This window comes from Gymnoscopelus braueri (assembly GCF_963280865.1).
Source record: "Gymnoscopelus braueri genome assembly, chromosome: 4".
NCBI classification, from domain to species: Eukaryota; Metazoa; Chordata; class Actinopteri; order Myctophiformes; family Myctophidae; genus Gymnoscopelus; species Gymnoscopelus braueri.
In genome coordinates, this window is record NC_137605.1 from 10,164,582 (window position 1) to 10,187,081 (window position 22,500).

Consider the following 22,500-nt stretch of genomic DNA (forward strand, 5'->3'; position numbering starts at 1 on the left):
TGTTGTCAAGCAACTTGATGGCATCAGAAACATCAGCTGATTTGACTACCATGTTTGCGGATAGGTCAACATTATCGATTACCACAGCATTGCCCTTAACACAGTTAAAAAGAGCCCTTACGGGTCCATTTGGTTTCATTTTACGCTCTCAAGAGTAAAATTATTGTTAAACATCGGCATTACTTAATTAAAGAGTTGTTATTTGTATCAACATTTGTCTGTTCTCTCCTAATGGCACCACATCAATACAGCATGGAGTTGTGGACAAAATCTTATCCAACAATAACAAAATATTCTAAGTATTGGGTCTGAGAGGCTAAATCTCATCAAATGGTGGTCCGTGGCTCAAATGACGAATAAATAATGGACCTTGCCATGAAAAGGGTTGAAAACCACTGCTCTAGAGTATGGATGGGGTTCAAGTGGCTAAAGTACCATACTCATTACGAATACTTTTTTCACTCAGTTGCTGTATGACAGGTGTAAGGTAAACCCCGTATTGCAATATCAGTGTCAGTATCGATCGATTTCGCCATGCAATGAATCAGTAACCGGATGACTTCGGCCAAAATGTCAATAGGGTGCATCTCTAGCACAAAGCTGGTTGTGGATCTAAGCCCTGTGTGGAGGAGGTGCTACATACATGGCCATGCGAGGGCTGCCTGAGGTCTAGCTCCTGTGTTCTTTGTCCATATTGGGCGAGAACAGATCGTCGGTTTGGGTGTGATGTGATCGGCTCCAGCTGGAGCGGGCATAGTAGTATAATGTCGCTGAATTCTGATCCTTGTACGGGATCACTGTTGGTTGATTGTAATGTCGCTGATCCAGGGTCTGATCCTTGTACTCTGATCTCTGGATCAAAATGTTATGTGTGTTTATTTTTATTTGTTTGCTGAATGATCTCAAATAGACTAGAAGTTGAAATATTAGTCAAAACATTTGGTAATCATTGTTTCTAGGACTAGTTAGTTAGTTAGTTTATTTATTTCGGTCTTGATTTTTTTAAAGCAAAACTTAGTCAACAAGATGACTATTTTCCCGAAAAGGTATGGGCTCAAGCCAAAGCTTATTTTGCCCACCTTATTACCATTTAAAATAGAACAAAAGAAAATGAACTAACAAAGTGGGGTCCAGGGACCCTCAGGGTTTCTTGAGGGGGTTCAGCCTCATACAGGTCTGTAACTGTGAGAGTTATGGGGGGTCCTTGACATTCTAAAAAGTTTGAGAACAACTCATCTAGCACCCTCAATCGGGATCGATATCTGACCCAAAACTCTGTCGTAGGTCAGGCTCTAGTTCTGGGCTGGGCTGCACCGGGGGCACGGACAAATACAAGAACGCTCGCCCCAAAACAAGCTCGCCCCGGGTCAAATCCGGTGACCTCGGAGCGGTCGCCACCAGGTATTCCTAAACGTAACCTCAGTAAAACTATGCCTAAACCCAACCTTTTCCCTAAACGTAACCTCAGTAAAACTATGCCTAAACCCAACCTTTTTCCTAAACGTAACCTCAGTAAAACTATGCCTAAACCCAACCTTTTCCCTAAACGTAACCTCAGTAAAACTATGCCTAAACCCAACCTTTTTCCTAAACGTAACCTCAGTAAAACGGTGCAACCTAAAGTTATTCCTAAACTTAACCTCAGTAAAACAATGCCTAACCCTAACTTATTCCTAACATTATCCTCAGTAAAACAAATACAGGAATACAAGAACCGCTGGGGGGCGAGCGGTCCTCGGGAAAATGGGGGCGAGCGTGTTCCTGGCCGAGCGTTGCGGTTACCGCATGGACACATCAAAGCAGGTGTTTCATGGTCTCTACACTGCTCTCCACAGCTCTGCACGTGTCCTCTGTTGTATCGTTTCCGGCTTTCAGCGGTGCAGCTTTTGCAGCTCCACTCCACCCCACAGTCTATTTAGAGACTTCCAGGTCACCCATGCAAGGTCATGACCAGCAGCAAGGCATCCAGTGGGTGTTGTAGTTCCACTGTCCAGTGTCTCAGTTCTTCCATTAATCTGTCCAGATGTTTGGTCCTTGTTTCTTGTTTGGTCTTACGGAGAGGCAGGGTCGTCTGCACTAAGCGAGGGATGCACGATTAATTGTTCATCATATCGGTATCAGGCAATACATCCTATATTAAAAATGGCTACTGGGAGGGCCGGCAGACCACAGCCACGTCAATCTGACTCAGACATAACCATAAACAAACCCGATACGCCCATATATGGGCATGTCACTATGACGACATAACCATAAACAAACCCGATACGCCCATATATATTGGCATATACGGAGATCCGGTTGTCCGCAGCCACGGCTAGTTAAACTAGCCGATCTACAACGACACGTTGTGAGCTTGTCGATTGGCTAATTGAACTAATTGAAAATGTTTTTAAAGACAGTGAAAAATGGCAAAGAAGTTTAGGGATAATGGGTAAGGCGAAAATAGGGCCCTATGTGTGGCATGCGCCTTAACCGCTAGGCCATCGGCACCCCACTACTGGCTGATTGCAATGTCGCTGAGTGACCGAGGATCTGATCCTTGTACTCCTTACTATCGGTTAATTGTAATGTCACTAAGCTAGGATCAGGCTTTCCCAACCACTGAGGGAACATAAAAAAAAGCTGAATAGTGTATGTGAGAATGGATTTGGACAATAAACTATTTGACTGGTGAAACTGATTTGAGGTCAGCTGTGATGAGATTTTATCTCGTCCCTCTATACTTAGTTGACCGGAGTCCCCCAAGGGTCTGCACTAGACCCCTGCTTTTTCCCCCTCGACACTTAATATCTTCGCCAAAAATAGCTGATCTACAAGCTTGTAGATCTGTTATTTTTGGCTAATGTTCTCCACAGAATAGGGTCCATGTGCTTGACGTTAATGAATGTCACTGAATGTCTTTCAGTAGTTCTGTGTTTTCCATCAGTGTGTCCTTTATGCCGCTTACACACGTGTGTGTGTGTCTGTCTGTCTGTCTGTCTGTCTGTCTGTCTGTCTGTCTGTCTGTCTGTCTGTCTGTCTGTCTGTCTGTCTGTCTGTCTGTCTGTCTGTCTGTCTGTCTGTCTGTCTGACTACTGTCCTCTCTGAACACTGAATGACTTTACCGTCTCTTTTTATAGTCGATGGCTAGAACAGAGCACACACGCACGCACGCGTGCACGCACTCAAACATGACTCAACTTCCTATTGGCTCACGGGAGCATGTGACCACACTCTGGCCATTCCTGCATGTCCAATGAAAATGAGGGAACCTCCACAGGGAGAGAGGAAGTATCTCTCTCTCTCTCTCTCTCTCTCTCTCTCTCTCTCTCTCTATCTCTCTCTATCTCCCTCTCCCTCTCCCTCTCCCTCTCCCTCTCTCTCTGTCTCTCTCTGTCTGTCTGTCTTTCTGTCTGTGTCTCTCTCTCTCTCTCTCTCTCTCTCTCTCTCTCTCTCTCTCTCTCTCTCTCTCTCTCTCTCTCTCTCTCTCTCTCTCTCTCTCTCTCTGTCTCTCTCTGTCTCTCTCTCTGTCTTAATTCAATCCAATTCAACAGGCTTTATTGGCATGACATTTGACAAGGGTTGCCAAAGCACAATTACAAGTATGACATAAACAACAAACAACATAACAACATCAAATCAATGAAATGCCATAAATAAAGGAGATGGCGCAGTAAGTAAAACATGGTATCTGTGTCCTGCTGGTCGTCCCTTTTCTTGTGACAGGAATTTACACATTTTGCAGCCAAAACTGCACATTCTTTCTGGTGTGTGGTAATCTCTCCCTTTCTGTCATACTTCCGAATTCTGGGCAATTTATTTCGAATCTTGGAAAGAACTCCTCCCTAATATTTGTGTAGTTTTTACATTGTGCAATAGGAAGTGTAATTCTCTCTCTCTCTCTCTCTCTCTCTCTCTCTCTCTCTCTCTCTCTCTCTCTCACTGGCCAGAGTGGAGGCTGGCTATTCCAGACAACAGATCAGAGAACAAACAGAGAACAGTACATCCATTTGGTTGCACTTGTAGGCTCTGACAGTTAAATGAACACTTTTTTTTTACTATGAGACATACAGTAGGAAAAATACAAAAGTGGAAGTGGAAACATGGTTTCATGCTGAGTCATCATTTTGCATCAGCAGAAACATGAAAGAAAATCGCTGTGTAACTGAAAGGTGGAGACATTTCTTTATAAACATACAACATAGACATTTTCCTCTTGAACTTTGTTGTAGTAATAACAAGGGTTGCTGGGGGGGGATGAGGGGGGATCCAAATGCCTCTGCTTTCGGCTTCTCAGACTTTTTAGTGGCATCTGTAATTGTAAAAGAAAAGAAAAAAAAACGCACAGAACAGGAAGTAGAAAAAATAGTGGACAAATTAAGAAGAGAACAGTTTTGACCACTGTCCTAGTGCTTGCAGATGCTGGGTGCTTGAAGATGCTGAGCACAATGTTCTTGCTGCTATATGTTATCAACATCTAATTATAAACATTAAACATTGTGAGCATACAGATACTGTGACGTGACCTGTGCCAGTGTCCTTGTCCTTAGGACAATGATCATTTTGTCTAGGGATGCACTGGGCCGATATACTGATACCAATGTTTAAAATAACAATTTTGCAGATAGCCAGTGGGTTTTTTTGTTTAGTTTTTTGTTATTCTACACTCCATTTGTTATATGTTTTATAGGGCTTGGTTAGTGTCCATTTGTGTCGTTGTTCCTACCTTGAATTTAGATGTCACCAAACACCTAGAGTAGAAAATATTTCAGCTCAAGCTTCAGCAGCTTCAAGCTGAGAAAAACGCCACGCGTGAACCTCGCCAGCGCAAAATAAATGCTCAGCGCCACGCCACGCTGCCGGTGTTTCTAAAAACGCAGCGCTCCTGTTGTAAACAATTCAAAGCATCTCGGTGGACACGGCACCTTTTATAGGCCAGAGCAGGGCTACTCAACTTAAGATGGCTCAGGGGCCACTCAGCAAAATACCAAAAGTCCAAGGGGCCGCCATAAAAATGACGGTCCTATTTTGGATTTTTCGATTTTGTAACACACAAGAAAATGTACATTTTGACATCATATTCTTTTCACTGTACCAGTTTATTTTGTGTTGTGTGTATGTACAGTGACAGACACCTATCCTGGGCGCACGGCAAAGCCGCGCGGCCGGATAAATTTGGGGGTCAAACCCCCCAAAAAACCCGAAATGCATAGAAAACTATGCATTATACCTGTAACAATTGACGCACCTGTATGTATGTCTGTCTGTCTGAAAAATGTTTTAGCAACCCATATATTTGAACGGAAATGTATATTTTTATCCTGTGCTTAAAAAAGCTTTTTTGACCATGAGGGGGCCGCCAAGACGCTGCGATCGGCCGCGGGTTGAGTAGCGCTGGGCCAGAGGAAGCTCCGGCTGGTAGCTGGGAACTGGGCTGAGTCTGGGGCCAGTAAATTTGGGGCAGGGTAGGACAGCAGTTCATGTCGAGTACCCCCAAATGTATATGTACTGTATTTGGCCAGAGACCCCCTTCTGAAAATATTTTGTGCCGGGGACCCCCATAAGAGATTGTCATAGATTTTTCAAAGCTAGCAGATCTACAAGCTCACAAGCGCCATTTTCCTAAGTTAAAGTTATACTATATTTTTTGATGCTATTTGAACTCATTTAGCTGGGGACCCCCTGGAACCCCCTCAAGGAGTCGTGGGGGTCCGCGGACGCCACTTTGAGAACTACTGGGGTGTGGGGTCCGTGGAGGGAGGGGTGTGGACTGGACTGAGGAGACCAGGGACATGGAGACAGGAACCAATCAGGAAAGAGAGCAGACGCTGCGAGGCTACGATCAGGAAGCATGGATTTATAGAGGTTTATGCAACGACTTGCACCTGGTGGGGCTTTGCTCTCACACACACACACACACACACACACACACACACACACACACACACACACACACACACACACACGTTTCTATTACTATACTTGTGAGGACATCAGCATTTTGTGATGGCGATTTTATGAATGCCATATAAAAAATATATTTATTGCCTTTTATTTTATTCTTTTACCCTAACCTTAAAGCCGAAAATAACAGATCTATAAGCTCTCAACCTGTCGCGTTGCGACGCGTTTTGAGCTTGCTAGATCTGCTATTTTCGGTGCACGACACCTTCACCCAACCAGTGTAATCCAGTCATAACTCTAACTCTATCCGCTAAACCTAATAAACGTCTAAATGTCTAATGCTAACCTAATGCTAACCCTACTCCCAACCCGAATCTTGTTCTAATTGTAAGCCTATATTTCTCAAATTCTTCTGTACTTATGTGGACATTTGTCCCTCACAAGAATAGTATACACACACACACACACACACACACACACACACACACACACACACACACACACACACACACACACACACACACACACACACACACACACACACACACACACACACACACACACACACACAGGGAGAGAGTTACTGGGGGAATAGTGGTGATGCGTTAAGCCTGTATACTTTGTCGTATGATCAGCATTTCTCTTTTTTCACGGCCTCCTTTTTTTCACCATTTGGGATTTCATTTGAGCCATAAACGCCCAGAATAGGTTGAAAGTGGTTAAACGAGCGTGGACAACGATGTGGAAATGATGACGGAAATATTACATTTCTGATGTCATCCAGCTGGTTTTATACATTATGAATGGAAATGAATGATTATCGTTGCTGTCGGGCAGAAACTCTACTTGATCATACTACAGTGTCACACAAAAGCATCAAAAGTAGCAGATCTACAAGCAACGCGTTTCGAGCTTGTAGATCTGCTACTTTTACTATTTATTTTTTTAACCCTGAACAGTAACAGTTTTGGACATAATGAGGTTTTCCACCCAACAGAGACGATATGCTACATAATCAGCCTTACAGTAACCTCATGTTATTACTATGGGTTACATGGATGATGTCATAGTTATAGGGGCCAGCGTGGCAGATGACTGGGCGGTGATGTCACAGGAGCAGAATGTAACGCTGCACTGCTTTGGTTCAGTTCTCCTAGTTTGGACAGTCCTCCAGCAACGAAGAAGAAGACATTAATTTATTCCACTGTGAGTCACAGAGGACTCCCCCTCGAACGCCCAGAGAGAGAGAGAGAGAGAGACAGGGAGAGAGAGAGGAGAGCGAGAGAGGAGAGGAGAGGAGAAGAGAAGAGAAGAGAAGAGAAGAGAAGAGAAGAGAAGAGAAGAGGAGGGAGAGGAGAGGGGGAGAGAGAGAGGGGGGGGCAGAGAGAGAGAGAGAGAGAGAGAGAGAGAGAGGGAGGGAGGGAGAGAGACATACATGACCATCTGGCATCTGGAGGAAGTCAGCTGTGATTCATCCATTGACCTCAAACGCATGCGCGCGCGCACACACACACACACACACACACACACACACACACACACACACACACACACACACACACACACACACACACACACACACACACACACACACACACACACACACACGCAAATACACACACGCAAATACCATACACACCCACATGCACACACCCCACCCCTGGTATTTGTAACACCACCCACTGACTGCTCCTTCCACCCACCCCCCCCCCCCTCTCTCTCTCTCTCTCTCCCTCCCTCTCTCTCTCTCTCTCTCTGGGCGATCAGGGGGAGTCCTCTCTCTCTGTGACTCATACCAGAGGAAGTTAATGTGTTCATTACTTGGATCAGTGTCCAACTAGTATAAGCAGACCCTGACCAGTCTCTGGACCTTGCTCTCTCGGTTCAGTTCAATTCAGTTCAACTCCATTCACCTCAGTTCAGCTTCAATATACATCATTGGTGCTGATGTATTTTTTCATTCCCAGGACCCCCACAACTCTGAGAGTGCACAAATGGAACCAAATGGACCCGCAAGACATGTAAGGGTCCATTTGGAACCCCCCTCAAGGAACCCTGAGGGTCCCTGAACCCCACTTTGAGAACCTCTGCAATACAGTATATCCCAGCGATTCCCGAACCTATGGCTCTATATTTTGATAGTACTCATTGCTATAGAGTGTTTGTTCAGTAACAGGAGTCTTCATGTCTCTCCAGCTCTTTATTAAACAGAAAATGCATGTTCAGGTCAGGATACCAATTTCATCCAATCAGGATAAAGAACTCAGTCAGGGTAGATTTAGTCTGGGAGACTTCGCCTCAGAGCCTGGACAGCAGGGGCGCGGCCACTGCGTTCTGATTCAAATCAACAGCCAATGAAGAAAAGGGGGCGGGATCCACATGCAGTGGGTGTTGCATGTAAATGGGAGCGACGGGAAGCAATTTCTCCTTGAGAAATTGCGGCCGACATTGTTGTGTACTGTTGTTTGCCTCTCGTCGGACTGTTTAGACGAGTTGCACAGCTCTCAGACCGGTAAGAGGCGTGTCCGCTCAGATTCTGAGCGTAAATTACATCCCGTGCACAAATACCAGGGCTATGGCCCAGAAGTTTCCTCGCCTCTCCCGTTTGTATGCGAGAGCTGGCGAAAACTTCTGGGAACTCAGATTAGGGTAGATTAAACAAGTGAAATTGGAAGTGATGACACAAAGAAATGAGCTGAACAAATTGGAACTGGAACACGATAAATGGGTACTCTCTCCTGATTGGCTGAAATCTTTTCACCTACCTGAAAATGTATTTTCTGTTTAATAAAGAGCTGGAGAGACATGGAGAGACTCCTGTGACCGAACAAACACTCTATAGCAATGAGTACTATCACAATATAGAGCTTTTAATACAAAACTTTTTGTTTTAACCAAAAAATATCACTTACCCTATACCTTAAATGTATACTCTGTCACTGTCAGTTCCATTGATCCAAGCCGGAACACAATCAATTTATTGATCGATCATTAAGATAAACGTGCTCTAAAAATGCATGCGGCCCACCCGTCTGGCCACACGGCAGCCGAATGACTACCGTGTGGTCAGAAGGGTGGGCCTGGAATACTTTTGAGATGAGTATACTACTTTCCCAGTATTGGTGCATCCCCTTTTTTTCCCTCCAAATTAACATCTGCAATGGCAGTGACGATGTCTTTAGTCTTTAGTTTAACCCATTAAGACCTGAGGCCGACTCCTACTAATGTCTTCTAAATCCTAACAGTTTTCTTTAAAGCGTATGTTTCTATATTAGTGGTTCTCAAACTTTTTCATGTCAAGGACCCTCAAAATGATTAGGTATTTGGCCGCCGACCCACATCTCAAAATGTTTTGTTCCAGGGACCCCCCAGAAGCAAAGAATAGAGTTAAAAATGTTCACTTTAAACAATATATATTCGAAGATTTGCACCCATTTTCACGATTTTTCAAAAATCGCAGATCTACAAGCTCATAGCGCGGCACTCGGTGCCGCGCTATGAGCTTGTATATCTGCTATTTTTGAATAGCCAAAGTGTAAAATAATGCCTTTTTAGCTCAAATCTAAAAAAGAGTTAAGTTGAACTGGTGCTATGCAGTGGGACATTATTTTGTTTCTTCAATGTTCTAGAGATCTTTTGACTCTTTTACGCTGAATTCATACCAGCAACGATGCTGCTAGACCATTGGTTCTCAAAGTGGGGTCTTTGGTGGACTACCATGGGGGTCCCCCGCTAAATAAGTCAATATAGCGTCACAATCATTTTAACCACTTAAACCATTATTGTATACTTTGGCTATTCAAAAATAGCAGATCCACAAGATCTGCTATTTTTGAAAAATCGTGAAAATGTGCCCAAATCTTTGATTATATATATTTTTTAAGCAAACATTTGTAACTCAAATTTGCTTCCGGGGGGGGGGGGGGTCCTACATATTTTATTTTGAGATGGGGGTCGGCGGCCAAATACATATAATTTTGGGTGGTCCTTGACATGAAAATGTTCGAGAACCACTGATATTATGGCAACATTAAGTGTTTCAGAAAACTGTTAGGATTTAGAAGATATTTGTAGAATCGGCCTCGTGTCTTAATTGGGTTAAACTGGCAGCTGTAGATCTGAAATGATACAAATGTAAATTAATTAATAGGTTGTTCCAATTACAAACAAACTGCGATAGACCGGGCGACCGGTTGTCTCTACTTCTCCTCTGGTGCCTGTCAGCTCTGCTGTCTGTACATTGTCGCTGCAGCTCCCACAGTAGGGGACAAATTGTTTACGTATTTGTTAGATCTATCTGGAACTGCTAGTTAAACTTTAATAAGCAGAAGCGGTTGAGATGCCTCACAGCCTAGGCTTAGAAAGAGTTTATCTTTTTTTCCCCCTGTGGCTGTCAGAGCCATAAATGAGGACATGGTCACAAAAACAAAAACATCAGAGGCTATTTTATGCCTCTGATGTGCACTTTTTGACCCTGCTGATAAAGGATAAGATTGTTTTGGACAACGGTGCTAAGAGATAAGATAATCGAACCTGTCTCCAGACAAGATCGACCCAAGCATTACTTTTATTTCTGACGCATCCAGTCATTTTGGTGTTTGTTATTTATTGTTATCTATGCTTACGTTTTATCAACTTGATGTTGTACTGTGTTGTTAAGTTATCACAGTTCTGCAGAACAGGCTCCATCAACATTTCACTGCTTGTATACAGTACTTGTATATGTCAGTGGCTCTCAAACATTTTCATGTCAAGGACCCCCATCTGAAAATATGTTGTGCCAGGGACCCCCATGCAAGATTTCGGTTGTTAAAAGTGTTTGAAAATGTAAATTCTTTGAAACGTCTACAAGCTCACAACACTTGTAGTTCGCCAGCAGCCAATGTACACTATAGGGTTAAAGTGGTTAAACTGATTAGCTGGGGACCCCCTTGAACCATCTCAAGGACCCCTTGGGGTCCCCGGAGCCCACTTTGAGAAGAACCACTGGTATAAGTAACTGAAAAATAAAACCCTTCCTTTATCTTTGATTCTTTAATGTTCACTACGTCCATACGGCAGTGCGTTTCTGTCCATTTCAAGTGGTGTCGAGTGTGAGACTAGTCCTTAGTCCTTGCCCAGGGAAAGCCGTCTATCGAGCTCTCTGCCTATCGGTCGCCGTGTTAAGTGGTCAGATGGGTGGGCCGCGTGTATTTTCAGAGCCTGTTTATTTTAATGATCAATCAATCGATTGGCTTTCATCAATGGAACCAATGTAGTATACTTTAAGTCAAGGGTTCCCAAAAGTTTTTCAGGCCGCGACCCCCCAAAATAATCCTATTTGAACTGGGGACCCCCCACCCTGACAAGCACCTGTAATTGTAGGAATTACATTTAGTTTGACTCCACAGAGTCCACAGATATATATTGTGAAAATAGCACAATCACAACGCCTCGTTGAGTAGATCGGCTACTTTGCCTCTGTCTTAAAAAGGTCTTAAATGTCATTAAACTGTAACTTTAGAAATGTGCAGATAGCCTGTACACTTATACTGTGTTGGTTTAATTGTTTACTGTTGAGTGAGAAAACAATGTTGCATATTAATCCTCCAGTTTGGGAACCACTGCTTAAAGTTCTCGTTATCACCATGAAAACACATTTTTCAAGGTTTTAAAGGGAAGAAAATACCATGTCGTATAGGGGCCCACTTGCGATACTGTCATGGTGGGAATCACTGCCACAGAAACGTTGCATTGAAACTGGATGCTCGTGTCAGAAAGCGTGGCGGCCTCGTCCTCGTGACACTGCTGGTGTGAATGGAGCGTAAACTCCTTTAGGAGGTCAAGCCGGTTCCTCGTGGATGTATTTATGTATACTGTATGTGTGAATATCATGTTTATCTCCTGTTGTAGTTTGATACTTGTATCAGGCTTTACTAACATAGGATCCATTAAAAAGCTAAAAGTAGGCCTACAGAAATTGATTTGATGACTGAAGCAATTAAAGAGCCATCTTTAATAATGAAAAAAGGAATAGAGTCTGCACACTGGTGGTAATGCTGCAAAAAGCTCCGCTTTGTATTTATTGTGTGTTGTCAATGTTTTCAGACCTTCATCAGGACATCTTTAATAATAACCACTAATTACTTAAAAGTGACTGTTGTCTTTATGATTGCGTTCAATTACAATGTATCACTTGGATGCATGGTGTGTATGTGTACACTGCATGTGGGACTGGAGTTTATCCAGACATAATATACATAGAGTGGCAGTAAAAGAGTTACATTCCCATCTCTCTCTCTTGATGAGAGAGAGGTTTTTATTGGTCGTGTGACTGTGTGTGCGGTGCCAGAAACAAAGTGGCATGGCGATAGAGTCAGAGAGGGAGAGAGACATAGTGATAGAGAGAGAGAGATACAGATACACACAGACCATTCACACCTTCCAACAAAAAAACAATCAAATACTGCCATGCCATGGTGATTTGCATGTGAAAACCCAAGGAACTACGCAAATGAACATTAATATGGCCCTGGCTGCGTATCAGTGGGGTGTGTACCGGTATACTGAGCGGAGGGGCGGTCTTATGTGGGCCTTTGACACACGGGTTGCCACGCAAAACACTGTGTGTGTGTGTGCGTGTGTGTGTGTGTGTGTGTGTGTGTGTGTGTGTGTGTGTGTGTGTGTGCGTGTGCGTGTGCGTGTGCGTGTGCGCGTGCGCGTGTGTGTGTGTGTGTGTGTGCGTGCGTGCGTGCGTGTGTGTGTGTGTGCGAGTGACATTCAATCTATCAAGACAATTTGAATATTATTTGTATAGCGCATTTCAACAACAAGGCAATTCAAAGTGCTTTACAAAACAATCATTAAGAGCATACATGAGCAACCCGGGGGGGGGGGGGGGGAACATGCGGCCCCCACCTTCTCTTAATGCGGCCCGCAGGTTAAAATCGGAATACTGATATTATTGATTTCAGCTGTTACAATTCCAAACATGCAAACATGAGCTGCTTTATTAGTAGCTTAATGACTGGTATAAAAAATCTATTGTCTATTTTATGTCCAATGTATTTGTATTTAAGTATTTAAGTTAATAAAGTTAACATAAGTATAACTAAATGCATTTGAAATTAAATTAAAATGTAACTTTTCAGGATTCTATAAAAAAATAGCAACAAAAAAAATCGGGATTCCAATTCAAAAATAGCCGATCTACAAGCTCAAAACGCTGCGACGCGTTTTGAGCTTTCGGCTGTTTTTGCTACTTTTGGGTGACATAGAATGGCGAATTTACGAAAAAAAAGGTACAATACGGAGATAAGAGGCAGTATATCCAATGTGGCCCTCTGGAGTGAGTTTGGAAATATAGTGGCCCTCTCCATCATCAAAGTTGTCCACCGCCAGTGGTGGACAGTAACAGAGTAAATGATTCTGAGGATCTGTACTTTACTTGAGTATTAGATTTTTGTGATACTTATTACTCTTTCTTGAGTAGATTTCCAAGACAAATATTTTACTTTTACTCAAGTACAGTTCTAGGAAGGCTGTAAAGTACTGAGTACTTTTAAGCCTACTCCACATCCACACCAATGATTCGCCATGCAACTCCTTGCAACATGGAACTACTTGCAACTACTTGCAAGTTGCAACCATTATCTCCAATGGCAGTTGCAAGGAGTTACATTGGTGCGGTTGACCTTAAAACGGTTGTGTTGCAAGGTGTTGCGACTAGTTGCCTTGGTGCGGTTTGGCCTTTAGGTTGGCTGTTTTCTTGTCTTCCCTAAAATGCAATTGGCCACACTTCTGCTCTCACACTGGCCGTGTTTCTGGCTTCACCCTGTACTTTAAGTAGTTTTCAAAGCATGTACTTTGGAATACTTAAGTATATATAAAAGCAATTACTTTTTTACTCTTACTTGAGTAACATTTTGACTGAGCTACTTTTACTTATAGTGGAGTAAATTTGACCAAGGAGTATCTGTACTCTTACTCAAGTACTGGGGTCGAGTACTTTGTCCACCTCTGATTAAGAGAGTCTGCTGTCTGAATGGATGTAGTGTCGAATGTATATTGTAATGTTGTGTTGAACAATTTGTGTGTCTTGTATCTTCATGTAATCTGTTGATAATTTAGTGTCAAAACTAACTGGTGGTGGTGATGAAGTATTTCTGGTACTGGGTGTATAAAGTGAATATCTGATGCCTTCTTTTCTTCTGTGGTCTGTCTTCATTAGGGGAAGCGCTCGGCTCTCGGATGAGCGAGACGAACCTAATTACGCGTTATCCCCACTCTGTCTGTAATTACACTGCAGTTTCCTAATCACACTGCTGTAACGCAGATGAATGGACAGAAGACATGCTCCATGTTCAACATGAATCGCAGTCTTTAGTTTCAAAGCGGTATTTAAAGACGGCGGGCGGCCTAATAAGAGACCGTGGAGGAGAGACAGACGGTAGGAAAGCTGAGACGGAGACAATGAAGAGACAGACAGCGTAGGGCCACTGAGAGGGAGACAGTGTAGGAGAGACAGACAGCGTAGGGCCACTGAGAGGGAGACAGTGTAGGAGAGACAGACTTCTCATTCCTTGTATCACTTCTCACCCCCTAGCACCCCTCGCTGCTTGTATCACTTCTTGTCACCTTTTGGCAGTGGTGTAAAGTAACTAAGTACATTTACTCAAGTACTGTACTTAAGTACACTTTTGAGGAATTTTTACTTTACTGGAGTATTTCCCATTTTCAATACTTTTACTTTTACTGCACTACATCTCAGAGGCAAATATTGCACTCTTACTTAATAATTTGACAGCTTTAATTACTAGTTACTTTGCAGATTTAAATTATTATCACAAAACCTACATTAACCACTTCGGCCCTATATATATTTCGGCCATTTGAAAATCAGATCTACAAGCTCACAAGCTCACAATGTGTCACGATGCGACGCATTGTGAGCTTGTGGATCTGCTATTTTCAAATAGTTTTTAAAAACTTGTGAAATGGGACATTCTGCATGCATAACGAGTACTTTTACTGTTGGTACTTTAAGTACATTTTGATGGCAATACTTTTGTACTTTTACTCAAGTCAATTTTGATTACCAGACTTTTACTTAAAACGCAAGTACTTTTTCCACCACTGCCTTTCGATTGGTATGTCGGAGAGTATAGTTGGTATTAGCCAGAGCACTATTCCTGTCTCCCAATGCGCTTAGACCCCTGGGAGATGGACTGCTGAGGTGGAGCGCCACACCTACCATCAGCTCCCAGTACTTACCGCGCGATTTGCCGCACCCAACCACATGCCCTTGCTGATGTCGACCCCCCGACGGGGTTCGAACTCACGACCTTCCGTACAGAAGGCGTACGCTCTAACCACTGTTTTTAACTCATTCTAAAACATTGATGTCCTCACATGTATTAATACATACCTCTCTGTGTGTGTGTGTGTGTGTGTGTGTGTGTGTGTGTGTTTGTCAGGATGTTGCGGTCGCTCAGTGACTGGTTCTGGACAGAGACCGTGTGGTTTCCAAAGGGTCTGGGGTGGGCCGACCTGGAGGACCGGGACGGGCGCGTCTACGCCAAGACCAGTGACCTGTGGGTGGCGCTACCCATCGCCATCATGTTTCTCATCATCAGACAGCTCTTTGAAAGGTCAGTCCGTCTGTCCGTCTGTCTGTCTGTCTGTCTGTCTGTCTGTCTGTCTGTCTGTCTGTCTGTCTGTCTGTCTGTCTGTCTGTCTGTCTGTCTGTCTGTCTGTCTGTCTGTCTGTCTGTCTGTCTGTCTGTCTGTAGCTGCCTGCCTGCCTGTCTGTTTCGTCTTCTGCCTGCCTTTCTCATTATGAAGAAGGGTTTTAATTTGTCACTACTTTGCAAGTACAAGCAGTGAAATGTTGTTGGGGTCTGTTCTCTGTTCTCTTCCGCAGAGCTGTGCTAACATAACAATACAATAACAACAGCAAGGTAATAGTAATAAAGGAACTGCGAATAATAATGAGAAATACAAATAAAAGGACAAAAAATACTGCATGTATAATAGAAATAAGAGTTAAGGTCCTTACACACCGGGGCGATTTTTTCGTGCGAATAATAAGCTTTTTTTTAAAACCTTATAAAGTCAATGCAAGCGTACATGGCGCGAAAAAGCGGAAAAGCGAAGCGAAAAAGCGTCTTTTAATTATTCGGAACGAGTCCGAATTTTGCGTATATTCGCACATTCGCCGGTGTGTAACCGCCTTTAGGGTTAGAGTCTTGTCTTATGCAGGTGCTATAGCTTATCGTTTAGCAGCAGTGTCACACATGTACAGGTACAATGTGCAGATAATATCTAATAAATGTGCTGGTACAATGTGCAGATACAATATCTTATCCTATAGCAGCAGTGTGTCAAACGGTGCACAGGCAGAGGCATAAGACGTCCTGTATCTGTCTGTCTTCAGCAGTGTAGGCGCGCACATACTGTATAAAAAAGAGGGTATTTTGTCTGTTTGTTTTATGTGTGTGGGTTCTTGTTATATACATTATATCCTTCTTACAGTTATATAAACAGTATAGTTATACAACTCTGTGGTCGTATACAGTGTACAGTATGATTATGCTCATATAACATACTGTATATACAAGCGCTTCACACTCCAGTGTTGGCAGGGTTATTGCACTCTACAACGCATTCGGTGTGTTCAGGTGTCGGTGAAACAGGCTCACTCCCTCTCTCCCTTTGAATTTGACCTCTTTATTGATAATAAAACATAATATTATGTAAAAATAATTCATACAATGTCACACCATTATCAAAAGGATGAACGCAAAAAAAGCCAGTGGCTCATTTCCATTGCGGTCCTTTCATATGTTTGTGCAAATGATGTTGTGTTGTGTTTCATGATGTGATGTGTGTCCTATTATAATTCTACAAAGCTTTGTGAGGGTGGTGTGAGGGTGGTGAGGCCCAAATCTCTTCTGCCCGGTTCTCCTCAGTGGCTGGAGCAATTGATCTGCATTTGCACACAGTGACCATGATCATACCATGTGGACGGAACACCGAAGCCCATTTTTCACTTTTTCCCCAACTGTCAGCTGTTTATTAGCGTTTTTGTGTTCGCTGGCTCCCGGGTTGCCAGATCATGTGCGCATATCCCCCCCACGGGTATGGACTAGTCTTAGGTCCAATCACCCAAAGGTGCCAAAAGTGACCGTGTGCATGTCAGTCCAAGCACGAAAGGTGCAAGAAAATGTCCTTGTGGGAGTGCCTTCTCTGCCCTCTCTGTGTTTCTCTCCCTCTCTCGCTGATGGTTCTGGTGTGTCACACACGCATAACAGAAACCATTGCCTAGCAATGGCGTTTTGCGCCGATGTGCGCTGATGCTCTGGGCATATTGCACGTCCAGGAACACTCATGCATGTCAGTAGTTGAGCATAATCTACCCACCCTCAGCATATTTGGGCATAAACCATTATTTACAATAACCTGTAATTATTGAGACAGAAAGATTGAAACAGATCAACAGATTAATATGATCAAACAGAGCATAATGAGCGGAGCGCGGAGTGGAGCTGCCAAACGTTGACCCGGAGCACGGAGCGGGTTTTCAAAAATGTCCCTCGGGGCAGACCAATTGGAGCCACATGTTTGAGCATGCCCCCGGTCTCATGGTCAGATACACAGTCAAATCCTCAACACTGCAGCAGGAGGGCTGTGAGACACACTGTGACGATTAGCGCAGTATTGCACTTTCACCCGCCCTAATTAAGCTCTTATCATTTAATTTGCAGGCTTATGCAAAGGTTAAAATGTCATTTAGATAGCATGTACTGTAGACAGATTCCAGGTTCATTCGTTGACCTGGCATCCTATAGTTTGTATAGTTTCAATGTACCGTTTTTTTAAATTGATATTATAATGTTTAGACTGATGATAGGTTCTTGGTTTACCTATCCTATTACAAGTTCTATGCATTTGATGTATTACCTCGTGTTTACCTTGCTTACTGTAAATCGCTCTGGATTAACCCATTTAGACCTTTGGCCGATTTGAAGTTTTCTGAAAAACTTCAAACATTTAATCAAAAATTACAACAAATGTATGTTGCTATATACTGTACATAGCAACAACAACCCCAAAAGGAGTGCCCGTCTTGAAAGGTATAGTTACAAATAGCTGTTCCCGCCCTAAGTGGGTTAAGAGCATCTGCTAAATGCCTAAATTGTCAATTTTAATTGTAAATTTGCTACCTGTTACAGCTCGCTGGACATAAAATGTTATGAATGGGTTACGTATCTTATTCACTCGAGTTGGAGGTTGGCATGTGTGTGGTCTAGGAGGACGTAACAGACTCCTAGATTTGCAGCGGGTGTGTTCTTTTTGTTTGTTGCCTGTATTGTTTCTTTTTTTTTTAGATTCAGATTTCGGCTTTTATGCCTTTATTGACATAGGATATGTAGTCTGACAGGAAATGGGGAGAGAGATGGGGAGTGACATGCAGCAAAGGCTGTCAGGATCGGGACTCGAACCCGCGACGCGCTGTAGCCGAGGTGCCTGGACCACTACGCCAGCGGTCCAGGCTGTACTGGTTCTGTTTGGATGTCATTTTTTGATTAACGAAATTCTAAGGGATCTAACACGATGAATGGATGAATGATGACTTTTCTTTCTGTCAATCAGGAGGGTGGCCACGCCCCTAGCCTCCCTGATGGGAATTAAAGAGACAGTTCGCCGCAAAGCCCCTCCCAACCACACACTGGAAGACTACTTCTGTACGGTGAACAGGAGTCCTGTGAAGGTACACACACACACACACACACACACACACACACACACACTGTCGTGGAATTCTGGATCAATCAGAAATTGATACGGCAATGGATATGCTTTAATATACATGATATCATGGGTAGAATTGTGTTACAATAACACTCAGGTCGGTGGTACGGTAGTTCTACACACGCACACACATACAGGCTAAATAGCCCTATGTTTACAAACTGGTTGATTAACTGGTTGAATTTGTTTTTGATCGTTTGTTTTTGATTCTCCTGTGTGTGTGTGTGTGTGTGTGTGTGTGTGTGTGTGTGTGTGTGTGTGTGTGTGTGTGTGTGTGTGTGTGTGTGTGTGTGTGTGTGTGTGTGTGTGTGTGTGTGCGTGCGTGTGCGTGTGCGTGTGTGTGTGTGTCTAGAGTTCACTAGAGGACCTATGCCAGCAGACAGGTTGGACAGACAGACAGGTTCAGCGATGGTTCAGGAGACGACGGAACCAAGACAGACCCAGTCTGCTGAAGAAGTTCAGAGAGGCTAGGTGACTCTCTCACACACACACACACACACACACACACACACACACACACACACACACACACACACACACACACACACACACACACACACACACACACACACACACACACACACACACACACACACACACACATATGAAAAAATATATTTATTAAATGTTACAGAATACAGTGTGTGTGTGTGTGTGTGTGTGTGTGTGTGTGTGTGTGTGTGTGTGTGTGTGTGTGTGTGTGTGTGTGTGTGTGTGTGTGTGTGTGTGTGTGTGTGTGTGTGTGTGTGTGTGTGTGTATGTGTGCGCGTGCGTGCGTGCGTGTGTACAGTATATTGTGACATTTCTTCTGAATCAGTCTTTTGTCTTAACACACAAAAGCCTCATTGTCTCTTGTCCTTCTAGTGTCTCTCTGTCTCTCTGTATCTCTCTCACCCTGTCTGTCTCTCTCTCTCTCTCTCTCTCTCTCTCTCTCTCTCTCTCTCTCTCTCTCTCTGTATCTCTGTGCATCTCTCTCTCTCTGTGTCACTCTCCCCTCAGTGTGAAACAATTAATAATTCATTGATCTACAGGAAACAGCAGCTGATACAGACTCAGATATGTCATCTGTCTCTGTTGAGGACACTGGACAGAGGACACGTGTCTATTTGTGCTGTTAGCCTATAGATTTCACGATCCGAATGCCAACGATGTCCATTATACAATTAAAGTTAAATACAGTGTATGCACTAGAAATGTGGCACTGATCGGTCCAGCGGTTTGCGAGATCAGCCATGGACAGACAGACAAACAGACAGGGCCGGCTAACATAATCTCCCCACTCACCTTTAGCCTGGTGAAGATAATTACAGATTGTACAAGTCCAATTATGACTGACATGTCAGTGTGTACGTGTGTTTGTTTCTGTATTACACATTATTTGACATTCTCACATTCAATCAATCTGCTCTGTGTGTGTGTGTGTGTGTGTGTGTGTGTGTGTGTGTGTGTGTGTGTGTGTGTGTGTGTGTGTGTGTGTGTGTGTGTGTGTGTGTGTGTGTGCGTGCGTGCGTGCGTGCGTGCGTGCGTGCGTGCGTGCGTGCGTGTGTGTGTGTGTGTGTGTGTGTGTTTAACAGCTGGAGGTGTGCTTTCTATTTGATTGCGTTCATCGCGGGTCTGGCTGCCCTCATCGATGTGAGTATAATGTCACCATGCCCCTCCACCTCATTGGTCGTCCTAGATAGATAGGTGGTATCTATCTAACAGATAAATGTTTACCTCCTCCTTTCTCCTCTCCCCTCCTTTCTCCTCTCCTCTCCTCTCCTCTCCTCTCCTCTCCTCTCCTCTCCTAACAGAAGCCATGGTTTTGGGATGTGAAACAGATGTGGGATGGTTTTCCTATATTGGTACGTCTCATATTTCCAGTAATATACATTTGATTGAGTGTTTGACATCTTTATTGACAAAATGCATATGCATAAAGGTATATTGGTAAGAGTAAAACCATCTTTGTGGTCTGTGGTGGTTGTAAAAGGAGTGCTTGTTTGTTGAGGACGGCAGAGAGAAAAATATAATAAAATCAATAACATTACATTCATACATTATCCAACGTACAAGACAATTGAACTCAACGTGCGTATTTTGTACCAGCCTACTACTCTAATCTGTAGTTATTTGTGGTTTTACGGGTTCCACGATTATAGGAAATATTTTGCCGTCATCGAACATTTTGAATATATAAGGACTTTTCACACGTTCTCCCTTGGATCCGGGGGTCGCACTACGCTTCTCACGTAAATACACATGGCAGACGATCGCTCCATGAGTAGACGCCAGGTGACCCTACGTTCTGTGTAGAATAACCACGATTCAGCTCTTGGCGCAGTGTTGCTCCCGTTTGTTGTTCCGTTTGTCAGATTGCCCATACTTCACTATACCTGCCTGCTCACATCTCATGTATTACTAGGTGCATCAACGTATGAACATCCCTATATATTGTTTATTGTACATTAAGCTGTATTTCCGAAACAATGGGTCGGGACAAATCTTTGGGTCACGCAACAAATCTTATGGGTCGCGACTCGCATGTAAATATCCACCTTTTCTTTTATGTCTTAGATTGAAAATGACATGATTTCAAAACATTTTCAAACATTTTCAAAGAAGAAAAATCTTTTCAGTTTTTCAAATGAATTAAAAAAAAAACATTAAAAAAAATCCATAAATGTAACAAACTTTTAAGAAATAGTGAAAATAGTAGATCTACAAACTCGGCTGGTTTCACAATTTTTGAAATGGGGCTTAAGTGGTTAATTAATTATGTGGTCTCGAGCTAAAAGGTTTTGGAACCACTGTGTACTGTGGAATGTGTCCTGTGTGTGAAAGCACATGTTGGTTCACGTTATGTGTACCGGTATGTGTGTGTCTGTCAGACCTTGCTGCCCTCTCAGTACTGGCACTACATGATGTTATGTGTATTTGTGTGTCTGTCAGACCTTGCTATACTCTCAATATTAGTACTTAGATCATGTTATGTGTATCTGTGTGTCTGTCAGACCCTGCTGCCCTGTCAGTACTGGTACTACATGATGTTATGTGTATCTGTGTGTCTGTCAGACCTTGCTGCCCTCTCAGTACTGGTACTACATGTTGGAACTTGGTTTCTACTCGTCGCTGCTCTTCAGCGTTTTCGACGATGTCAAACGAAAAGTAAGACAACTTCACACACAACAGTTTGATGCACACACTGTGTTATTTAACTGTTTATTGTCATATCTCCAGGACCATCACTCTTAGTTTTATCCACAGGCTCTATGCCTTTGTGATTTTATTTATTTTTTAATATTTTCTATAGTTGGGTCTTGTGCTGTCTTTATGCCCATGTTGTTTTTATGCCAATGTTTTTTATCCTGTAGCACCTTTGAGTCAAATGTAAAGTGGATTACAAGTGTATTATTATTATTATCTCACGCTTTCTTTCTCACCCTCTCTCTCTCTCTCTCTCTGTCTCTGTCTCTCTCAGGACTTTAAGGAACAGATCGTGCATCATGTAGCGACCATCATGCTCATTAGTTTTTCGTGGTGTGTGAATTACATCCGCGCTGGAACCCTCATCATGTTAATACACGACTCCTCTGACTACCTGCTAGAGGTATTGTTATTATTATTGTTAATATTATTATTATTATTATTATTATTATTATTATTAGTAGTAGTAGTAGTAGTAGTAGTAGTAGTAGTAGTAGTAGTAGTAGTAGTAGTAGTATGTAGTAGTAGTTGCCATTCAATGATTACATTGACATTAGTTGATGTTTTACTGCCACCTAGAGGCAAAAAATACACTTTCCTTACCAAAATCTATTTGTATCCATTCATCCATCCATCC

General features: G+C 43.1%; 1 protein-coding gene across 1 annotated transcript in view; it reads left to right on the forward strand.

Moving 5' to 3' along the window:
• Positions 1-22,500, forward strand: part of cers2b (ceramide synthase 2b) — a 40,061-nt gene that overhangs the window by 14,494 nt on the left and 3,067 nt on the right. The window contains exons 2-8 of the mRNA XM_080425341.1: positions 15,342-15,515; positions 18,519-18,636; positions 19,030-19,148; positions 20,252-20,309; positions 20,471-20,521; positions 21,732-21,824; positions 22,138-22,266. Of these exons, the coding sequence (XP_080281467.1) occupies positions 15,343-15,515; positions 18,519-18,636; positions 19,030-19,148; positions 20,252-20,309; positions 20,471-20,521; positions 21,732-21,824; positions 22,138-22,266 (741 nt within the window). The 5' untranslated portion in view covers position 15,342. The remainder of the gene's footprint in view (positions 1-15,341; positions 15,516-18,518; positions 18,637-19,029; positions 19,149-20,251; positions 20,310-20,470; positions 20,522-21,731; positions 21,825-22,137; positions 22,267-22,500) is intronic.